At 39.0% G+C, this 21294-nt stretch overlaps 2 protein-coding genes across 2 annotated transcripts in view; both read left to right on the forward strand.

Moving 5' to 3' along the window:
- Nucleotides 1–19125, forward strand: part of WBP2NL (WBP2 N-terminal like) — a 56729-nt gene extending 37604 nt beyond the window's left edge. Inside the window, exons 6-9 of the mRNA XM_079141249.1 lie at nt 5247–5773; nt 6635–6735; nt 16666–16749; nt 18960–19125. Coding sequence (XP_078997375.1) covers nt 5247–5662 — 416 coding nt within the window. The 3' untranslated portion in view covers nt 5663–5773; nt 6635–6735; nt 16666–16749; nt 18960–19125. The remainder of the gene's footprint in view (nt 1–5246; nt 5774–6634; nt 6736–16665; nt 16750–18959) is intronic.
- On the forward strand, nt 6619–7433 carry LOC306661922 (DAZ-associated protein 2-like). Its single transcript, XM_079141255.1, has 2 exons — nt 6619–6986; nt 7060–7433. Exons 1-2 carry the CDS (start codon nt 6723–6725, stop codon nt 7384–7386), a joined length of 591 nt encoding a protein of 196 aa, XP_078997381.1. The 5' UTR covers nt 6619–6722; the 3' UTR covers nt 7387–7433.
- Nucleotides 19126–21294: the final 2169 nt, after the last annotated feature.

The following is a 21294-nucleotide window of genomic DNA, read 5'->3' on the forward strand; positions in this document are numbered from 1 at the left end:
CTAAAATATATAAAAGATCAAATACCAGAGATTTGAAGAACCCAATTAATAAATAGGGAAATGAATTAAACAGACACTTCTTAAAAGAAGAAATACAAATGGCCAACAAATACATGAAAAAATGTTCAATATTGTTAGCAATTAGGGAAATGAGAATTAAAACTGCACTGAGATTTTATCTCACACCAGTCAGAATGGAAGTTACCAATAATACAAAGAATAATAAATGCTGGAAAGGATGTGAAAAAAAAAAAAAAGGAACACTTTTACACTGATGGTGGAACTGTAAATTAGTACAACTGCTATGAAAATCAGTATGGTGGCTCCTCAAAATACTAGACATGGAGCCACCATATGGCCCAGCTATACCACTCCGTGGAATGTAACAACAAATCCTGTCAGTACGTGCAACTATAATGCACCAAAAAAAAATGGGGAAGGTTTTTTTTTTTAATAATTCTATAAGAATGTCATTGGTATTTTGATGGGGATTGCATTGAATATGTGTATTGTTTTGGGTAGTATGGTCATTTTGACAGTATTAATTTTGCCTACCCAAGAACATGGAAGGTCTTTCCACCTTCTGAGGTCCTCTTCAGTTTCTTTCTTCACTGTTCTATGATTTTCGTTGTATATCTGTTTTACCCCCTAGATTAGATTAATTCCCAAGGGGTTTTTTTGGGGGGGGCGGGGAGGTTATTGTAAATGAAATTGTTTTCCTGATTTCTTCCTTAGCTGAATCACTTTTGGAGTATAAGAAAGCTATTGATTTATGAGGGTTGATCTTTATCCTACCTTTTGCTTAACTCATTTTATTTATCAGCTCTAGAAGTCTTCTGGTGGAGTTTTTTTGGGTCTTGATATAGAATCATGTCATTGGCAGAGATGGTCTGACTTCTTCTTTTCTAAGTTGTATCTGTTTGATTTCCTTTTCTTGCCTGATCACCCTGACTAATATTTCAAGGACTATATTGAATAAAATTGGTGAGAGTAGACATCTTTGTCTTGTTCCTGATTTTAGAGGAAATACTTTTAATTTTTCTCCATTCAGAATGCTGTTGTCTTTGGGTTTGTCATAAATAGCCTTTACATTGTTGAAGTAAGTTCCTTAGATTCTTAGTTTCTCTAGTGTTCTTAACATGGATGGGTGATGGATTTCATCAAAGGCCTTTATTGAGATGATTATATGATTCTTAATTGTATTTAAGTGATGAGTTACATTTATTGATTTGTGTTTGTTGAACCAACCTTGCATCCTGGGATGAAGTCCACTTGATCATGGTGTATTATCATCTTAATATATTTTTGACTGCAGTTTTCTAATATTTTATTAAGGATTTTTATATCTATGTCCATCAGGGATATTAGTCTGTAGTTTTCTTTTTTTATTTTTTAGTTTTCAGTGGACATTTATTTATTATATTTGGCACTGAGAATCAAACCCAGTGCCTCACACATGCTAGGCAAGCCAAGCATTTACCCATTTACCGTTGAGCTACAACCCCAGCCCTTGGTCTGTAGTTTTCTTTCCTCAACATGTCTTTGTCTCGTTTTGGTATCCACATTATAGAATGTCTTTGGGAGTGTTCCCTCCCTTTCAATATCATGGAATAATTTGAGAAACACTGGTGTTATTTCTTCTGTAAAGATCTGTTAGAACTCAGCTGAGATTCCATCTGGTCCTAGACTTTTCCTTTTTGGAAGACTTTTTTTTGGGGGGGCGGTGCTGGGGATTGAACCCGGGGCCTTCTGCTTGCAAGGCAAGCACTGTACCTACTGAGCTATCTCCCCAGCCCCTGGAAGACTTTTAATTGATGTTTCAGTTTCATTACTTTGATATTGGTCTGTTTAGGTTTTCTGTATCTTCCTTATTCAATTTTGGCAGCTTATAGGTATCTAGAGCTTTGTCAGTGTCTTCCAGATTTTTCAGTTTATTGGAGTATACATTTTCAGAATAAATTCTGATAATCCTCTGGATTTCAGAAGGATCTGTTGTGATATCCCCTTTTTCATCTCTAATCTTACTGATTTGGCCTCACTCTTTCTTTGGTTAGTTTAGCTAAGGGTTTGTTAGTCTTATTTATCTTTTCAAAGAACCAGCTCTTCTGTGTACTGATCTTGTATATTGTTTTCTTATTCTCTCAATTTCATTGATTTCAGTTCTGACCTTAATTATTTCTTGTCTTCTACTGGTTTTGGCGTTAGTTTGTTCTTCTTTTTCTAAGACCTTGAGATAGAGCATAGCTTATTTATTTGTGATCTATTTTTTTTTAATGTAGGCACTCAGTGCTATTAATTCTACTCTTAGAACTGCTTTCATACTGTCCCAGAGATTTTGACATGTTGTATTTCTGTTTTCATTTGTTTCTAAGAATTTCTTAATTTCTATTCTCATTTATTCTTTGATCCATTCTTTATTTAAGTCTTGTTCAGGGCTGGGATTGTGGATCAGTGGTGCAGTGCTTGACTAGCACATGTGAGACACTGGGTTGGATCTTCAGCACCATATTTAAAAAATAAGAAAATAAAAATTTTATATATATAAATATAAATACAAATATTTATATATTTATAAAGAGAGTCTTGTTCAATCTCTATGAGTTTATGTGATTTCTTAGGCCAGTCAGAATTGCTAGGATTACAGTTATGCACCACTGTGCCCAACTCTTCTTTTCTTATATATATGTGCTATAAATTCCTCTCTAAGCACTGATTTCACTGCACCCCACAAATTTCGATAAGCTGTATTTTAATTTTCATTTACTTTGATCCAATGGGGAAAAAAAGGCATTCTTAATTTCTCTTTCACTGTTTCTAATTTCTAGCATTTTCATTTGATTTTAAGAGTTTCCATCTCCCTATGTGTTAGTTTTCTGTCATGTTATAATTTGGATCTAGAATGTCACCCAAAGGCTAGTGTAGTAAAAGCCTTGGTCCCCAGCTGATGGCAGTATTGGGAGGTAATGGAAACTTTAGGAGGTGGGGCCTAGTTCATAGGAGGTCACTGTGGTATGTTCTTGAAGGGTATAACTTGTCCTTGCCCACCCCATATTTTTCCTGACTGCCATGAGGTGAGAGCTGTGTTTCATGTTGTGCTCTCTGCTATGATATTGTGCCTTGCCAGAAGCCCAGAGCAATGGGATCAAATGACTATGGATTGAAACCTCTGAAACTGTGAGCCAAAATAAATCTTTGCTCCTTTAAGCTATAATTTTCAGGTATTTTGTCACAGCAACAGAAAGTTAACATGTTACTGTAATATAATACCTGAGATTATTAACTTAAAAAGAGAAAAGGATTTTTTGGACTCACAGTTTTGGAGGTCCAGTCCATGATCAATTAGTACCACTGTTTTGGGCCTGTGGCAAGGCAGCCCATCATCATGGGAGTACATGGTGGAGCAAAACTGCACCGTATGACCAGGAAGCAGAGAGAAACAGGAAGAGATGAGGGTCCTATAGTCTCCTTCTGGCCACCCTGCAATGACCTAAGGACCTCTCACAGGCTCCTTCTCCTGAAGATCCACAATACCTTCTGATGGTGCTACCCTGGGAACCAAAGCTTTAACACATGGATCTTTCAGGATCCAAATGATAGCACCCTACATACACTATACATCTGTTATTGAGTGTTATCTGCTTTTTCCTTTAGAGTTCTTGCTAGATTATTCATAATTATTTTAAGTTCCCAATATGATAGTTCCAAACCCTACATCACATCTAAGACTAGTTTTTACTCTTGTTTTGGGCTCATCAGGCCGTTGTTTCTTGCCTTTTACTGAGGCTTGTGGTTTTTTGTTGAAAGGTGGGACATGATATGTTGAGTTATAGTAACTAAGGTATTTAGGTTTTTAATGTGAGGTTTTTAAAATCAATCTGGCTAGAAGTTAAACGGTGTTTAATGCTTTGGTCATAGGTATCAAAGGCTTCAGTTTCTTCTAGTTTCCTTTCCAACCCCTCTTCACACCTTCGGCTGTCTTTGGTTTTTCCCTAAGAACTCCTTCTTAAAGTGTGTGTCTTGCATTGCTCTCAGTTTTAACCCATTTTTGTCAGACAGAAGTCCTGGCTTCTCTGGGTAAGGTGCTCTCTTCTGTGATTCTCTGTATTCACTTTTCTCTCCTTGTTTTGGGCTGCTAAGTTGCTTTGATGGATGTAGGAAAAGTCATTGGTTTTCAGTGAGAATGGAAATTTTAGCTTCTAAGCTTGTAATATCTTCCACACTGGACGTTTTAAATGGGAGATAACCCCACTCATGTTCGGTGACTTGTTAACTTAAGAGGCAGGTGTGAAAGGGAAGGGTTTTTCACCACACACCCTTCATTCAGGCATCAATCTATTTGGAGCTATCTACTTTAACACTAAGTTCTTCACTGAAATTGTTGGTTGAGTAATTATTACAATACTCAAAGGATTTGTTTTAAAAATATTTTATAAGACCAAATGTGTTAGTTGAGAAAAGCTGAACTCACAATGAAGAATGAATGAAATGCTGTTTATTTGCCATCTATTATATAGTATTATAAGCAGTTAGCTTAAATCTCTGTATGAATTGCATCAAAATAACTATAGTTGTCCATTTACCTTGGTCCGTTTAAGTTACTTTGGGGAATATAGCCCAAGGAAATGAAGCTCATGTTTATTGTAATAGTAATTGGAAAATTGGAAGCAACATGCTTTCTATCAACAGGGAAATTCAGTAGCATCAATCCAGATAACAAATTATCATCCTGCTTTTAATGTATGAAATAAATTAATAATATAAAGAATTTTTATAATATTAATGGAGGTAAAAATTATATATCAATATGATCTTGATTGCATAAAAATATTCAAGATTCTATGAAGAAATACATCAAAATAGTATTTGTCTTTTATAATAAAATTATAGATGATTCTCTTCTTTATTTACTTTTTACTTCTATTTTCAAAATAAATTTTCCTTATTGAGCATGCAGTACCTTATTCATAATCAAAACAAACTTTATTAAGTGAAATATTGTATCTGTGCACAACTATAAATAATGTACCAAACTAACTATAGGATTGTTTTCATGTTCTTTCCTCTCTACAACAGGAAATGAAAAAACCTTCAGCTGATTTGGCTGAAGGAAAAATGTTTTAGCATTAATCTAACTGAATTCTCTTCTTCTGTGTCAGTGTTTTTTGTTTTTGTTTTGATGTTCTTTCTTCATTTACTCTTTGTACCCTGAGTACTGAATTGTTTTTCCTTCTCTTTGTCATTCCCAGTTTGGGTCTATGGAACCCCCTCTATGGGATATGGAGCCCCCCCAGCGGGATATGGAGCACCCCCTACAGGATATGGAGCCCCCCCTGCAGGATATGGAGCTCCTCCTATGGCATATGGAGGCCTTCCTGTAGGATATGGAGCCCCTCCTATGGGATATGGAGCCCTGCCCCCGGGATATGGAGCCCCGCCTCCAGGATATGGAGCCCCGCCTCCAGGATATGGAGCCCCGCCTCCAGGATATGAAGCCCCACCTGCCAGAAGCTCAAGACCTGTAGCCCCCACTTCTAGATCCCCAGCTCCACCTACTGAATCTGGAGTTCAGAATCACCAATCTGTAACAGCACAGACTCCTGGACATGAAGCTTTTCCCTCTACCTCAACTTCTCAGACCTGTTCTCCCAATTCTAAAATGTAAACCTTGACCATTTAGCAAGCAAAGCAGCACCCTAACACTGAAGTCAAAATAAGGGGGAGGACTCACGTATACTGATCACAGGCCAGTACTCCTTGAAAGGACAATCTTAGGGTAAGGTTAAGCTTTATTTCCATGCCTAGATTTTAGATTTTTAAACTAGTTACTTAATTATTATTGTTGCAGTACTGGGCATTGAACCAAGGACCTCATACAACTTGCACATGCTAGGCAAGTACTCTATCACTGAGCTAACTGTCTGCCTCCTGCAACCGACCTAGATTTTAGAAGCAGACTCATCTCTTGATTAGCTGGGCTAAAGGAGCATTACAGGGCTAATTTGCCAGTATTGCCAATAATTTGGTTGACTTTGAGCTGCATTTTTAACATTTTGAATGCGAGTTTGGAAAAGCTTCCTGCTTTTCTCCTCATCCCTATTCAAGAAACATTTCTTTTCTTTGCTAGGCATGATGTGCTAAGAATATCATGTTGAACACAGTTATTTTTCACAGCATTCTTTATGTTAGTGAAAGGATGGAATAACCTTAATTTCCAATAATGAGAGAGAATTTTATACTTTATGATATATTCACACAATGCAGTATTATGCAGCTGTTGAAAATGATGTCTGGAGGTAGAGAAAGCAGCTTTTGGGAAAATCAAAAAGAAAATAAAGGAAAAGAGTGTCAAACTTGACTATGTCAAAATTTAAAACTTATGTATAACAAAAGTTAAAAGATAGGCAGCAGACTTGGAGAAAATCATTTCCAACATATATATTAATGAACAAATGATTTGTAGTCAGAATATATGAAGAACCACAAATCAACCCCAAAGGGAAAAAAGTGGACAAAAGATATTAGTTGCCGATTAATAAAGACCATAACATGACTGAATAATATTTCCAAAGATGCTCAACTTGTCTAGTGTTAGCAAAATGCAACCTGAAATAAGAGACCATTTTTATCTCCAAAGATTTATAGATATTGAGTGACTCTGAACAGGAGGAGGACCAAAAAAATAACCATCTGTGACACTGCGTCAAACCGGACCCGCAGCCCCCATGAACAGCAAAGGTCAGTATCCAACGCAGCCCACCTACCCAGTGCAGCCTCCTGGGAATCTGGCATACCCTCAGACCTCACATCTGCCTCAGGCTCCACCTGGTTATTCAGAGCTCTCACACCCAGAGGCTGCCACAGTGCCCACCATGTCGGCTGCATTTGCTGGCCCCTCTCTGTATCTTCTCATGGCCCAGTCTGTGGCTGTTGGGCCTGTAGGTTCCACAATCCCTGTGGCTTATTATCCAGTTGGTCCCATCTATCCACTGGTTCAGCAGTGCTGGTGGAAGGCAGGTATGTTGTGGGTGCCAGATTGGGAGCTGGGGCTGCTGCTGGCAGCATTCCTCCTCCACCTGGATGCCCTCCCAGTGCTTCTCAGCTGGCAGTCATGCAGGGAGCCGATGTCCTCGAAATTCAGTAGAAGGGCAACTTCTTCATGGGTGGCTCAAACCGTGGCCACACCATCTGGTGAGGAACCAAGGCCGCCTCTGTGCCGGGAAAGACATCATATACCTCCTGCACTTCTCACAATGTAACCGCTTTAGTCATATTAACCTGAAGTTGCAGTTTAGACACATGTTGTTGAGGTGTCTTTCTGGTGCCCAAACTTTCAGGCACTTTTCAAATATAATAAGAAACCATGTGATGATAGCAGTACCTCCCTAAAGCATTTTAAGGTAGGGGAGGTACCTGTTCATAAAATGAATGTGGGTGAAGCACATTCTTCCTTTAATTTCTCTGGAGTAATACACTACCACGCTGGTCTTTGATTTTAGTAATAAAACATCAAATTAGGTTTGGAGGGAACTTTGATCTTCCTAAGAATTGAAGTTGCCAAAATTATTCTGATTGGTCTGTAATCTCCTTTAAGTTTTTGATTTATTTATAATTTAGAATATTTTTTAAATGTCGATAGACCTTTATTTTATTCATTTATTTATATGCAGTGCTGAGAATTGAACCTAGTACTTCACACATGCTAGGCAAGTACTGTTCCACTGAGCCACAACCCTAGCCTCCTGATTTATATTTCTTGTTAAATAAGATGCATTAGTTGCCTGCCTCTTCCTTTCCACCCTTTGCCCCACAGGCCATCTCCAACCCTAGTGTTCCATTGCTTCCACCAATCTCCATGAAATCGGTGGTGGGGGACAGAAAGCCAGCCAGCTCGCTGCCTTCTCTCCTTGCACTTCTCCCCACTTGCCATCTTTCAACTCATCTTTCATAAGGATCCTCTGAAATTTGTGCCTCAAGCACATTCTGCTTTGGCATCTCCTCAGGCAAACTAGAGGGTACCTTTTGGACCTCCTCATAGGTTGTCTCTGCACATATGAACCTAACCCAGTTTGCTTTGGTGCCAGAAAAACAGCTTTGTTTGAACAAAAAATACCAGTGCAAACTGTCCCATCAAAAAGTGTGTTTAAAATATGAGGGGCAAGGAGGAGGGTGCACTTTAAAGGCTTGACTTTAGAGCCAGATTAAAGGGAGTTTTCAGATCAAAAATTGGTTACTGGTCAGAAACCCGGAGACGGCTTCCTGGTGCCATGTTCCTAGCTGCTTTCTTCAGCCACATACTTCCGCCATGATGTTCTGCCTCATCTCAGGTCCTGAGGAATGGAGTCAGCCATCTATGGACTGAGACCTCTGAAAGTGGAACCCCAAATAAATTTTTCCTCTTTAAAATTGTTCTTGGGGGGATCCAAGATGGCGGTCTAGAGGGAGGCTGTTCCTTGTCGCTCCGCAACGCCGGATTGAAGCTGAGGATATCTGTTTCTCCGTGAGGCAGTTTTTCCTGCTTATCGATCCCCTGCTCTTTACCTCATTTGTCTGCTGTGATCACCTGCAATCTGCCAGCATATCGACGCCTTTTTTGAGAGCAGATTGCTCACTGTCAGGCATTTATCATCCGCCATTTGCCTGCCTCTCGCCTGTCCATTGCCTGCCTTACCCCTATCCATCACCCAACGCTTGAGGTTCACCTCCCGATCGTCCGACAGCTGCCAGCAGACTGACCGCAGACCGCCAGTGGAGAACCAGCTGCCTGCTGCTGCCTGGAAGTTCACTGTTACAGTACCTGCAGGTTTGATTACACATGGCTGCCGCCATTTTGAGACAACAGCCAGGCCCTTTAGGACCCCTTGCCGGACTGACTGAGCTCCGTCTCCAGGATCCCTCAGCCCAACCAATCACTCCCTGCCTCTGGGGCCCTCTTATCAACTGACTGCTCCCTGCCGCCAGGACCCCCAGACCAACTGACTGTGCCCTATCACCGGGAACCCAGACCAACTAATTGCACCCGGCCTCCTGGATCCCACAACCACACCAAACACACCCGACCTCCAGGACCCCTGCCAGACCAACTGCATCCTGTCTCCAGGACCTCCAGCTGACCACGTCCACCCCTGAGCTGTAGCTCCCCATTTGCCAACACATTTGGAAGCCAGAGCAGCCATCTTAGATAATCCTGGAAGCCGTAGCTCCGATCTTTGGGTGGGGCAAATCCCATCCTGAGACGCCTGCTGGAGGCTTGAAGCTCATTGTCAGGTACCTCTCATACATCAGGCTACTGAACACTGGGAGGTTTCATTAGTATATGACTGTTATACAGTAGATTTTCTTTTTTCTCCTTTTTTTAAAAAAAAATTTAAGTTTTTATTTCTTTATGTTTCTTGCTTTCTTTTCCTTCTGTTTACCTGTTCCCTCAGAGTCGCTTTCTCCCGTATTTACATGATGTTATTGTCCCCATAGGGGCTATTTGGTCTCGGATTGCATAGTGTCTGATTTGGGCACTGCTAATATTGATCTCCCCTTAAAGAAAGGGTTTTGGAAACCTATAGGGCCACTATAAGCCTATAGGGGGAAATCTGCAATACCCCAGATCTGTAGCGCTAGAGGGGAAGATACATGAACAACATGAAAAAACAAGGGAAGAAAATGATCCAAATAAATCTAGATTCTATAATAATAGAATCCAATGACAGTATGTTAGAAGAAATGTCAGAAAAGGACTTCACATTATACATGATTAAGATGATTCACGAAGCAAAGGATGAGATAAGAGAGCAAATGCAGGCAATGAATGATAATACCAATAAGCTGAAAGAGCACCTGCAGGAAGCAAAAGATCATTTCACCAAAGAGATAGAGATTCTCAAAAAAAAAAAAAAAAAACCAAACGGAAATCCTTGAAATGAAGGAAACAATAAACCAAATAAAAAACTCAATGGAAAGCATCACCAACAGACGAGACCACTTGGAAGACAGAACCTCAGACAATGAAGACAAAATATTTAATCTTGAAAATAAAGTTGCCCAGAGAAGATGGTAAGAACTCATGAACAGAATCTCCAAGAACTATGGGACATCATGAAAAGACCAAATTTAAGAATTATTGGGATTGAGGAAGGCACAGAGATACAAACCAAAGGAATGAACAACCTATTCAATGAAATAATATCAGAAAATTTCCCAAGCCTGAAGAATGAAATGGAAAATCAAATACAAGAGGCTTACAGAACACCAAATGCACAGAATCACAACAGATCCACACCAAGGCACATTATAATGAAAATGTCTAACATTCAAAATAAAGATAGGATTTTGAAGGCCGCGAGAGAAAAGCATCAGATTACATATAGGGGGAGACCAATACGGATAGCAGCCGACTTCTCAACCCAGACTCTAAAAGCTAGAAGGGCCTGGACCAACATATTTCAAGCTCTGAAAGAATATGGTTGCCAACCAAGAATCCTATACCCAGCAAAACTAACCTTCAGATTTGAAGATGAAATAAAATCCTTCCATGATAAACAAAAGTTAAAAGAATTTACAAATAGAAAGCCTGCACTACAGAATGTTCTCAACAAAATATTCCATGAGGAGCAAATGAAAAACAACAATGGAGGTCAGCAAAGGGAGGAACTACCTTAGAGAAAAACCACTCAAAGGAGAAACCAAGCCAACTTAAAAACCAAAAATAAGCCAAATGACTGGGAATACAAATCATTTCTCAATAATAACCCTGAACGTTAATGGCCTAAACTCATCAATCAAAAGACATAGACTGGCAGAATGGATTAAAAAGAAAGACCCAACAATATGCTGCCTGCAAGAGACTCATCTCATAGAAAAAGACAGACTAAAGGTGAAAGGATGGGAAAAAACCTACCACGCACATGGACCCAGTAAAAAAGCAGGGGTTTCCATCCTTATATCAGATAAAGTGGACTTCAAGCCAGAGTTAGTCAGAAGGGATAAAGAAGGACATTTCATACTGCTTAAGGGAACCATAAATCAGGAAGACATAACGATACTAAATATTTATGCCCCAAACAATGGTGCATCCCTGTACATCAAACAAATCCTTCTCAATTTCAAGAATCACATAGACCACAGCACAATAATTCTGGGCAACTTTAATGCACCGCTGTTACCACTAGATAGATCTTCCAAACAAAATCCAACCAAAGAAACCATAGAACTCAATAACACAATCAATAACCTAGACTTAATAGACATATATAGAATATTCCATCCATCAACGAGTGGATACACTTTCTTCTCAGCAGCACATGGAACCTTCTCGAAAACAGACCATATGTTATGCCACAAAGCAGCCCTTAGGAAATGCAAAAAAAAATAGAGATACTGCCTTGTGTTCTATCAGATCACAATGGACTGAGAGTAGAAATCAATGACAAAGTAAAAAAAGGAAATTACTTCAACACTTGGAGACTAAATAATATGCTATTGAATGAAACATGGATAACAAAGAACATCAGGGAGGAGATTAAAAAATTCTTAGAGGTCAATGAGAATGATGATACAACATATCAAAATCTCTGGGACACTATGAAAGCGGTACTAAGAGGAAAATTCATTGCATGGAGCGCATTCCAGAAAAGAATAAAAAGTCAACAATTAAATGACCTAACATTACAGCTCAAAGCCCTAGAAAAAGAAGAACAGAATAACAGCAAAAGTAGTAGAAGACAGGAAATAATTAAAATCAGAGCTGAAATCAATGAAATTGAAACAAAAGAAACTATTCAAAAATTGACATAACAAAAAGTTGGTTCTTTGAGAAAGTAAACAAAATAGATAAACCCTTAGCCACACTAACAAAGAGAAGGAGAGAGAAGACTCAAATTACTAAAATACATGATTCAAAAGGAAATATCACGACAGACACCACTAAGATACAGAACATAATGAGAAGCTACTTTGAAAATCTGTATTCCGACATAATAGAAAGTACCGAAGACATTGACAAATTTCTACAGACATATGCTCCTCCCACACTGAACTAGGAGGACATACACGATTTAAACAGATCAAGATCAAGCAATGAAATAGAAGAAGACATTAAAAATCTACCATCCAAGAAAAGCCCAGGACCAGACGGATTCTCAGCCGAGTTCTACAAGACCTTCAAAGAAGAACTCATTCCAATACTTCTCAAAGTATTCCAGGAAATAGAAAAGGAGGGTACCCTACCAAACTCATTCTATGAAGCCAATATCACCCTCATACCCAAACCAGGAAAAGACACATCAAGGAAAGAAAATTTTAGACCAATATCCTTAATGAATATAGATGCAAAGATCTTTAACAAAATATTGGCAAACCGTATCCAAAAACATATTAAAAAATTGTGCACCACGATCAAGTGGGGTTCATTCCTGGAATGCAAGGATGGTTCAACATTCGTAAATCAATAAACGTAATCCATCATGTCAATAGACTTAAGGATAAGAATCATATGGTTATTTCAATTGACGCAAAAAAAGCATTTGACAAAATACAACACCCCTTCATGCTGAAAACACTAGAAAAAATAGGGATAGTAGGAACATACCTGAGCATTGTAAAGGCTATTTATGCTAAGCCCATGGCCAACATCATTCTTAATGGAGAAAAACTGAAACCATTCCCTTTAAAAATGGGAACAAGACAGGGATGTCCTCTTTCACCACTTCTATTCAACATTGTCCTCGAAACTCGAGCCAGAGCAATTAGGGAGACTAAAGAAATTAAAGGGATACGAATAGGAATAGAGGAACTTAAGCTGTCACTATTTGCAGATGACATGATTCTATATTTAGAGGATCCAAAAACCTCCTCCAGAAAACTTCTAGACCTCATCAATGAATTCAGCAAAATAGCAGGCTATAAAATCAACACGCATAAATCTACAGCATTTTTATACACAAGCGACGAAACAGCTGAAAGGGAAATGCAAACAACTCCATTTGCAATAGCCTCAAGAAAAATAAAATACTTGGGTATCAATCTAACCAAAGAGGTAAAAGATCTCTACAATAAAAACTACAAAACGCTGAAGAAAGAAATTGTGGAAGACCTTAGAAGATGGAAAGATCTCCCATGTTCTTGGATAGGCAGAATTAATATTGTCAAAATGGCCATACTACCAAAAGTGCTATACAGATTCAATGCAATTCCAATTAAAATCCCAATGATGTACCTCGCAGAAATAGAGCAAGCAATCATGAAATTCATCTGGAAGAATAAGAAACCCAGAATAGCTAAAGCAATCCTTAGCAGGAAGAATGAAACGGGGTATTGCAATACCAGAACTTCAACTATACTACAAAGCAATAGTAACAAAAACGGCATGGTATTGGCTCCAAAATAGACAGGTAGATCAGTGGTACAGAATAGAGGACATGGACACAAACCCAAATAAATACAGTTTTCTCATACTAGACAAAGGTGCCAAAAATATGCAATAGAGAAAAGATAGCCTCTTCAACAAATGGTGCTGGGAAAACTGGAAATCCATATGCAACAGAATGAAACTAAACCCCTATCTCTCACCCTGCACAAAACTCAACTCACAATGCATCAAGGACCTTGAAATCAGACTAGAGACCCTGCATCTTACAGAAGAAAAAGTAGGTCCAGATCTTCACCTTGTTGGCTTAGGATCAGACTTTCTTAACAGGACTCCCATAGCACAAGAAATAAAAGCAAGAATCAATAACTGGGACAGATTCAAACTAAATAGCTTTCTCTCAGCAAAGGAAACTCAGCAATGCGAAGACAGAGCCTACACAGTGGGAGAATATCTTTGCCACTCATACTTCAGATAGAGCACTAATTTCCAGAATCTATAAAGAACTCACAAAACTCTACTCCAAGAATACAAATAACCCAATCAACAAATGGGCTAAGGAAATGGACACTTCGCAGAAGAAGATGTACAAGCAATCAACAGATATATGAAAAAATGTTCAACATCTTTAGTAATAAGAGAAATTCAATTCAATTCAATTCAAAACTACACTAAGGTTCCATCTCACCCCAATTAGAATGGTGATTATCAAGAACACAAGCAACAATAGGTGTTGGAGAGGATGTGGGGAAAAAGGTACACTCATACATTGCTGGTGGGACTGCAAATTAGTGCAAACACTCTGGAAAGCAGTGTGGAGATTCCTTAGAAAACTTGGAATGGACCTACCATTTGACCCAGCTATCCCACTCCTCGGCCTATACCCAAAGGACTTAAAATCAGCACACTACAGAGATACAGCCACATCAATGTTCATAGCGGCTCAATTCACAATAGCCAGACTATGGAACCAACCTAGATGACCTTTAATTGATGAATGGATAAAGAAACTGTGGTATATATATACAATGGAATATTACTCAGCTATAAAGAATAATAAAATTATGGCATTTGCAGGCAAATGGATGAAACTGGAGAATATCATGTTAAGTGAGATAAGCCAATCTCAAAAATCCAAGAGGAATGATCTCACTGATAAGCGGATGATGAAACTTAATGGGGGGTGGAAGAGGGACAAGAATGGAGGAAGGAGGGACTGTATAGAGGGAAAAGAGAGGTAGGAGGGGTGGGGGGGAAGGAAAAAATAATGGAATGAATCAAACATCATTACTCTATGTAAATTTATGAATATGCAAATGGTATGCTGTTACTCCATGTACAAACAGAAACAACATGTATCCCATTTGTTTACAATAAAAATAAATTTGAAAAAAAATTGGTTACTATTTTTGTCAGTGTCTGATTTCACTACTCATGGCTCCCAAGAATTCCTAAACTGGATTAATAGGGTCATATTGTGAACGCCTCACTATAAAATGACTTGAGTCCAATGAAATCTCATTATGGTTAAGAATGTTTCAGGGATCCTTAGTATTTTGATTTTTGTTTTCTGAAATTGGATTTTATTTTATAATTTCAGTTCATCTAAATTTTGTGTTCTGTACATGTGATTTTGTACTACTGACTCTTATGGAAGTTCAGCATTGTATGTCTCTCTATACTGTGGTGCACTTAACTTGTGGATTTTTACACTAAAAATGTAGAATAAAGACTGCTTTTGAAGATTTGAATATAAAGCGATGAAGTTTCGTAACAAAAAAATGATTTATAGATGTTAAAATTCTTGGTATAGCAGTTTCACATGTTGTTGTCTACCCGAGATATACTTGCACATGTGCACAAAGGAGCATATGAGAAGATTTCTATGATGTTGTTTCCAACAGTATATAATAGAAATAATTTATATTCTGTTGAGATGAAATGCAAAAACTGATACACTCTAATATATATGCAGAATTTCTGACACTTATTGTTAAATGAGAAAAGCAGGTTGTGGGAGTATATACTGCGGTGGTTTTCAATCCTATCAGACAGAACCTCTTTTATAACAAATGTTTATATTTTTAACAAATATTTATAACAAGTATTTCATAACATGTCCTTCATTTCAATGAAATTTGTAGACAGTTGCACATGATTCTATGCTATTTCAACCAAAACAATATGATACAAATGTGACATAAAAAGAAAATAGAGGACTGGGGTTGTGGCTCAGTGGTAGAGCATGTGGCTCAGTGGTAGAGCACTTGCCACATGTGAGAGGCACTAGGTTCAATGCTCAGCAGCACATATAAATAAATGAATAAAATAAAGGTCCATCAACAACTAAACAATTTTTTAAATTTTAAAATAGAACTAGTTTATGGTAAAAATTTAAGTATTTTAATATATAAGTTCTCATATCTCACCACACTTGCAGACATAATGAAGTAATCGAGTGCACATCCCCTTATATATCCACAGGTATAAACTCTAGAAATGCTGATTGATATGAAAACTAAAATCAAGTTTAGTTTTCCCTTGGTTTACTCAGTGGTTGGATTTCTGGAAAGGTTTACATATTAAAATCATGTAAAATAGGGGTAGGTGTAGGTTCTAGGCTTGAATGATTATGAACATGTGTTTCACCTATAGCAATGGCCAGAGCTCCATTTGAAAGTGATGAAGGGATGTAGAACAATTCTCTGTTATGCCCTCTGCCTTTCAGGATGTCAACAGTGACTTCCAAATGCTATAACCAAAGAGGCCTCGGGCTTATTTCCTAACTGCCCCTGGGGGCAGCATCATCCCTGTGCAGAACCACCATTCTAGGCTTCCAAAGTCTTCACCCCCTTCAGATCTGCCATTCTCCCAGTCTGACCAAGTTCCTGATTTCATTCATCATTCTTAATTTTATCTTGTAGGCTTATCAACTGTGAGGCTTTAAAGATATTGTACCAAGTGTTTTTTAGATGCAGAAGTGTTTCAGGAGTTCTAAGTCCATAATATTACTGGACTCAAAAGACATTTAAATCAATATTTTTTCTATGCATATTTCATATATAGTTGAAGATATGCTTTATGTACAGCTTTTCACCTGATATTATTTTACATTGCATAGGTTAAGAATGCTTCAGAAATATTGCTAGTGGGTACATAATATTTGACATAGTTGTACAATAATGTATTTTTTCAGCCTCTATTTTAAGATATTTGAGTTTTTATCAGGCTTTGCTGTTACAAACAACTTTGTGATTAACTTCTTTGTATATAGAGCCTTTTAAAATTTTTGAATGATTTCCTTAAAACAGGTTAGAGTCATTGATTCTCCATGTAAGAATTAGGAAACCAGATTCTTCTATGCTGTGAAGGACAACTTTTCCCAAGGAAGTCAGGTAAATATTAGTGGATGTTATGTGAAGAGGGGATTACTGGGTCAAATCTATTTGAAAAAGTGAGGAAAACTGGTTTCTTCACAACTTCTCAGAGTCTTGAATATACTAATGAATGCCATAAATCTGTAAGAGGAAGAGATTTTCAAAATTATTTTTTCAGTTATTTAAACTTAGAATATGTTATTTGCTAAGTAGTGTAGAAAAACTGTTAGTGAACAAAGTTTAGGGAGCACTTTCTGGGATATGAGCTGTTAGAGTTAGAATGGACTGCAGGGGTCTGGAGTTGCTAGACCTTACAGCTCTTTCCAACAGGGAAGAGAAGTTAAAGACTTTCCTCACATTCCAGAGAAAAGAACTTCATTTCCAGTCATAGCGAGCAGGAGACCTTGAAGACGTGTGACATGTAGAGTGTCTGATCCTGCCTCTGAAGGCGCTGTCCTGAGTCATGCGCTCGGCAGCGGAATGCCAGTAGCATGCAGGCTCACTTTGCCTGGGTAACTGGACTGAAGAGAAGTAAAAAGGGAAAACACAGCTATAACCTTTTTCTCAAAGCTCTGAACTGGGAATCCAGACCATACTACATATTGAACAAGATCTGACTCTTTCTCCAAAGTTTTTGCAGGAAAAGGACAAGATTTTTATTTATTTATTTATTTATTTTTTGCGGTGCTGGGGATTGAACCCAGGGCCTATGCTTGTGAGGCGAGCGCTCTACCAACTGAGCTATCTCCCCAGCCCCAAGATATTTTTCTTATCAGTTTCTTCTTTTCTTGCTTACAAACCACTGTGCATGGGCAAAAGTGACAAGAGGAGAGATTCTTTGAACTAGAGCAGGGACAAGGTTCCCCTTTTTCAACTTTCCAGTGTCTGCTGGAATGTGATCGTGAGTTGGGAACAGGGTCAATGAGTGTGGCCTCTTTTGAATTGTTATAGTTCTCCAAATAACGATACTTTGCAAACATTTAGGGATGTGAAACCTAAAAAAACTCAACTTTTCTCTTCCTCCCTTCTTTCCAGTAGATTTGAGGTGAGGTCCAATTATTTAGAAATAATTAAGAAGGCCTGAGTCCCCTGAGGATGGGAGTCTATTGTGTTCTTCTCTGCAAAAGTGCCTGTTCACCTGATCCACCAAGCTGCCGCAATATACAAAAGGCTGTGGCTGTTTGGGATCAAGAAGAACCATAGTTTGGTTCCACATGGTACTATGTGGCACACGTACTGCTAGCTCTCATTGTCTGGTACAATTATTCCTAAAAGTTTGCGTAAGATTCTTTCTATAAGAGGTACTTCCTATGGGAAGTGCTTTGTGTCCTGTGTTTTCGAAGGGATTGTTTGTTCTATCTAGGACAAACCCAGTGAAAATTTAGCCAGCCTGCTGCAGTTCAAAAATACTCATATTGGGTCCTTCCAGCACCCACTGATATTTTGGGTACTTTCCTTTTATGTTTGTGGATTCCCTCTTCCTCCTGTCTCTTCCCTAGCTGTGATACAGAAACTGCTCTGTAATCTACTCTTTTCATTTTGTATTAGAAATACAGAGATGGAAAGAAGGCATTTTGGCCCTAGTAGTGGGCCCCAAAAATGAACCCCCCAAATACTCCTCTTTAGGGGTGAGTGCATGCTCACCAGCCTGCTAAACCAGACCTTTCCTGACTCAACAATGAGAGATGGGGAAAATGTACAGCTGGTGTGATTTTTTCAATCCATAGAAGAATAGGTGCAAGAAAGAAATAGTTCCTGTCTTTGTTTTCCTTAATTAATTCTGTTACCAGGACCCCTACCATCATCTGCCTAGTTGGTGGGCTCCTCACAAATTCCAAGATTATGCAAAGGTATCCAGACTTTATGTGGTGCCAAGTTGCTGAGAAAGTACTGCCAGTCGTCACACTACTTCTGGAAGAGCCACTGCCCTGTGCTGGCAGTCCCATCAAGTCTGAGAGTGTGGCATTTTCCTTATCACCCCGGAATCTCCTGTGGGGCTTCAGCCTAGGTGCCATGTTGCCCCCGAGAACTGTAGCACAGGACCCCAATGCCTACTCCTTGGGAGACTCACGATTCCTTCCCCCAACTCCCAGACTTTCCTCTCCCAGCTGTGCTATCTGCATCCCTCTACTTCCTGAGCATCAGTCCTGATCCTAATCTCAGGATTTGAGTTTCCACACAAGTTAAAAGCCCTTTTCTTCACATTTGACTTGATTTTCTTTGCCTAGTGCCTGGTTGTTTGCTTGAAAATCTTGTATTGGGAGGATTCAAGATGGCGGATCAGAGGAAAGATGCTTTCCTAGTTGCTCCATGCCTGGGTATTCAAGCAGCAGGAATATTGCTTCTCAGCCAGGTGGGTAAAAGAGGGATTCACTAAAATTCAATATTGGACAGTCAGAGTGTCTTAGAGACTCAGAAATTTGGGTACATTGAACAAAGAGGAGCTGTGCTGGTGATGGCAGCGGCAGCTGTAGCAGAGCTGATTCAGCACAGAGGGAGGGAAAACACAGAAACAAATTTGATATGGAAAAACCTGAGGTCAGAAAAGCAACCTGAACTTAGCTGATCCAGTTGCACTGTGCACTGGTGTTTGAAAAGTGCTTTGTGTTTCTCAACCTGCCATGGGGAGCTGAGGTGGAGCCATCTCGAGGTGGGAGGCAGCAGAGGTGGCCATGCTGCTGCTACTGTGGGAGCTGGAAGATCATAGTCAACACGGCTATACTGTCTCTTAGGCTCCTACTGTTCGCCTAGGGTGTACTTAGCAGAACAGGAGTGAAACAGACACAAAGAAGACTGTACCCAGGGGGAGTCAAGTCAGAAAAGCCAAGGGGAGCCCAACTCACTTCTCTCTTGAGTCTGGCAACTCTCACGGCCAGCTGGAGCAGGTCAGGAATCTGAACAGGTGGTGTGAATACACTCGGGCTGAGCCCGGGAAGGCTGTATTTGTGGGCAGCAGAGGGGCTAGAGAATTGGCTCCCCAGCCGCATGAGTAGAATTCTTGGGAGGCTCCAGACTCCCATTTGAGATTGGCGACTGCTAGGCTCTACGAGGGTGTTGATCTAATCTTTCCAGAGCAGACACCACCCAACAAAGCCCCTGAGGTCTGACCACACCTAAGCTCCACCTGCCAGAACTCCCCTCATAGAACTCCGTAGCAGCTCCGTCCTGGGAGTGCACTGATCTGGTCTGTGTGAACAAAAGTGCAACTGAGAGTACTTCCCATCCCATTCTACCTCATACTGGTGAGAAGGGAAACTGACAGTTATTTCAATTTGCTTCCAACTGGCAGCTCAACACAGAAAGAGGAAAAAAAATTCCACATCATTAGCAATTAGGGAACTAAGAATTAAAACGGCACTGAAGTTTCATCTTCCTCCAGTTAAAATGGCAATCATCAAGAATACAAGTAATAAAAAATGATGTAGAGGATGTGGAAAAATAGGAGCACTTTTACACTGTTGATGGCATTGTGAGTTAGTACAACCACTATGAAAATCAGTATGGAGGCTCCTCAAAAGACTAGGCATGGAACCGTCACATGACCCAGCTATACAAATCCTTGGTATTTACCCTGAAGAATCAGTCATCTTGCCAGAGTGATAACATGATACCATGTTTATAGCAGCACAATTCACAATAGCCAAACAGTGGAATCAGCCTAGGTGTCCACAGATGAATGGATAAAGAAAATGTGGTATATATACACAATGGAGTTTTATTCAGCCCTAAAGAAAAATGAAATTATGTCATTTTCAGGAAATGGATGAAACTAGAGACCATCATGTTAAGAGAAATAAGTCAAACTCAGAAAGTCAAGGATATTATGTTTTCTTTCATATGCAGAAGCTAGAGAGGAAAAAGGAGAAGAAAGGTGTGATCTGATCTCATGAAAATCAAAGGGAGATCAGTAGAGGAAATGAACCAAAGGGATGGAAGTGGGGATGCAGAGAAATGTGCTGAGGAGTGATATTGGCCAACTTATTTTGTTATATTGTGGGCATGTGTGAATATGTAACAACAAATCACATCATTATGTACCACCAAAAAAATGTGCACCAATAAAAATTGAAAAAAGGAAAATCTTGTATGTATGATTATGTGTAAAATACAGAGACCAAATACAAATTAATACTTTAAAAAATATTCTGCTGCACTGGTTACCTAGTCACCATATAGGAAGTGATATGTGTGGAATCTGTCCTGGCCTTTCCTTTGAGCAGCTTCTGGAGGCTAGAGATGGTGGCTCAGCCTCAGCCATGCACTGCTGGAGAAGAAAATCACTTTTGAAAGTCCCAAATTGGATCATGAAGAAGGGATTCTTTCTAAAGGAAAGGATCTATGGATGTGGGCAGTTTAATTGGTTTAGATATGTATTTAATAGCCAACTTTAAAACCTCACATCATTTTTAATAATTAGACCTTATATGTACTAAAACAGGGTATTAATTGAATTGGGTAGTAATAAGTAGTTATTAATATAGAACATGGTTGGTGAATTGCTTTATTTTTTAAATTATTTTGTGCCAACTTAATTTTTTACATATAAAAATTACATTTTTAAGG

The sequence above is a fragment of the Sciurus vulgaris genome (assembly GCF_902686455.1).
Source record: "Sciurus vulgaris genome assembly, chromosome: 5".
In the NCBI taxonomy this organism is placed as follows: Eukaryota; Metazoa; Chordata; class Mammalia; order Rodentia; family Sciuridae; genus Sciurus; species Sciurus vulgaris.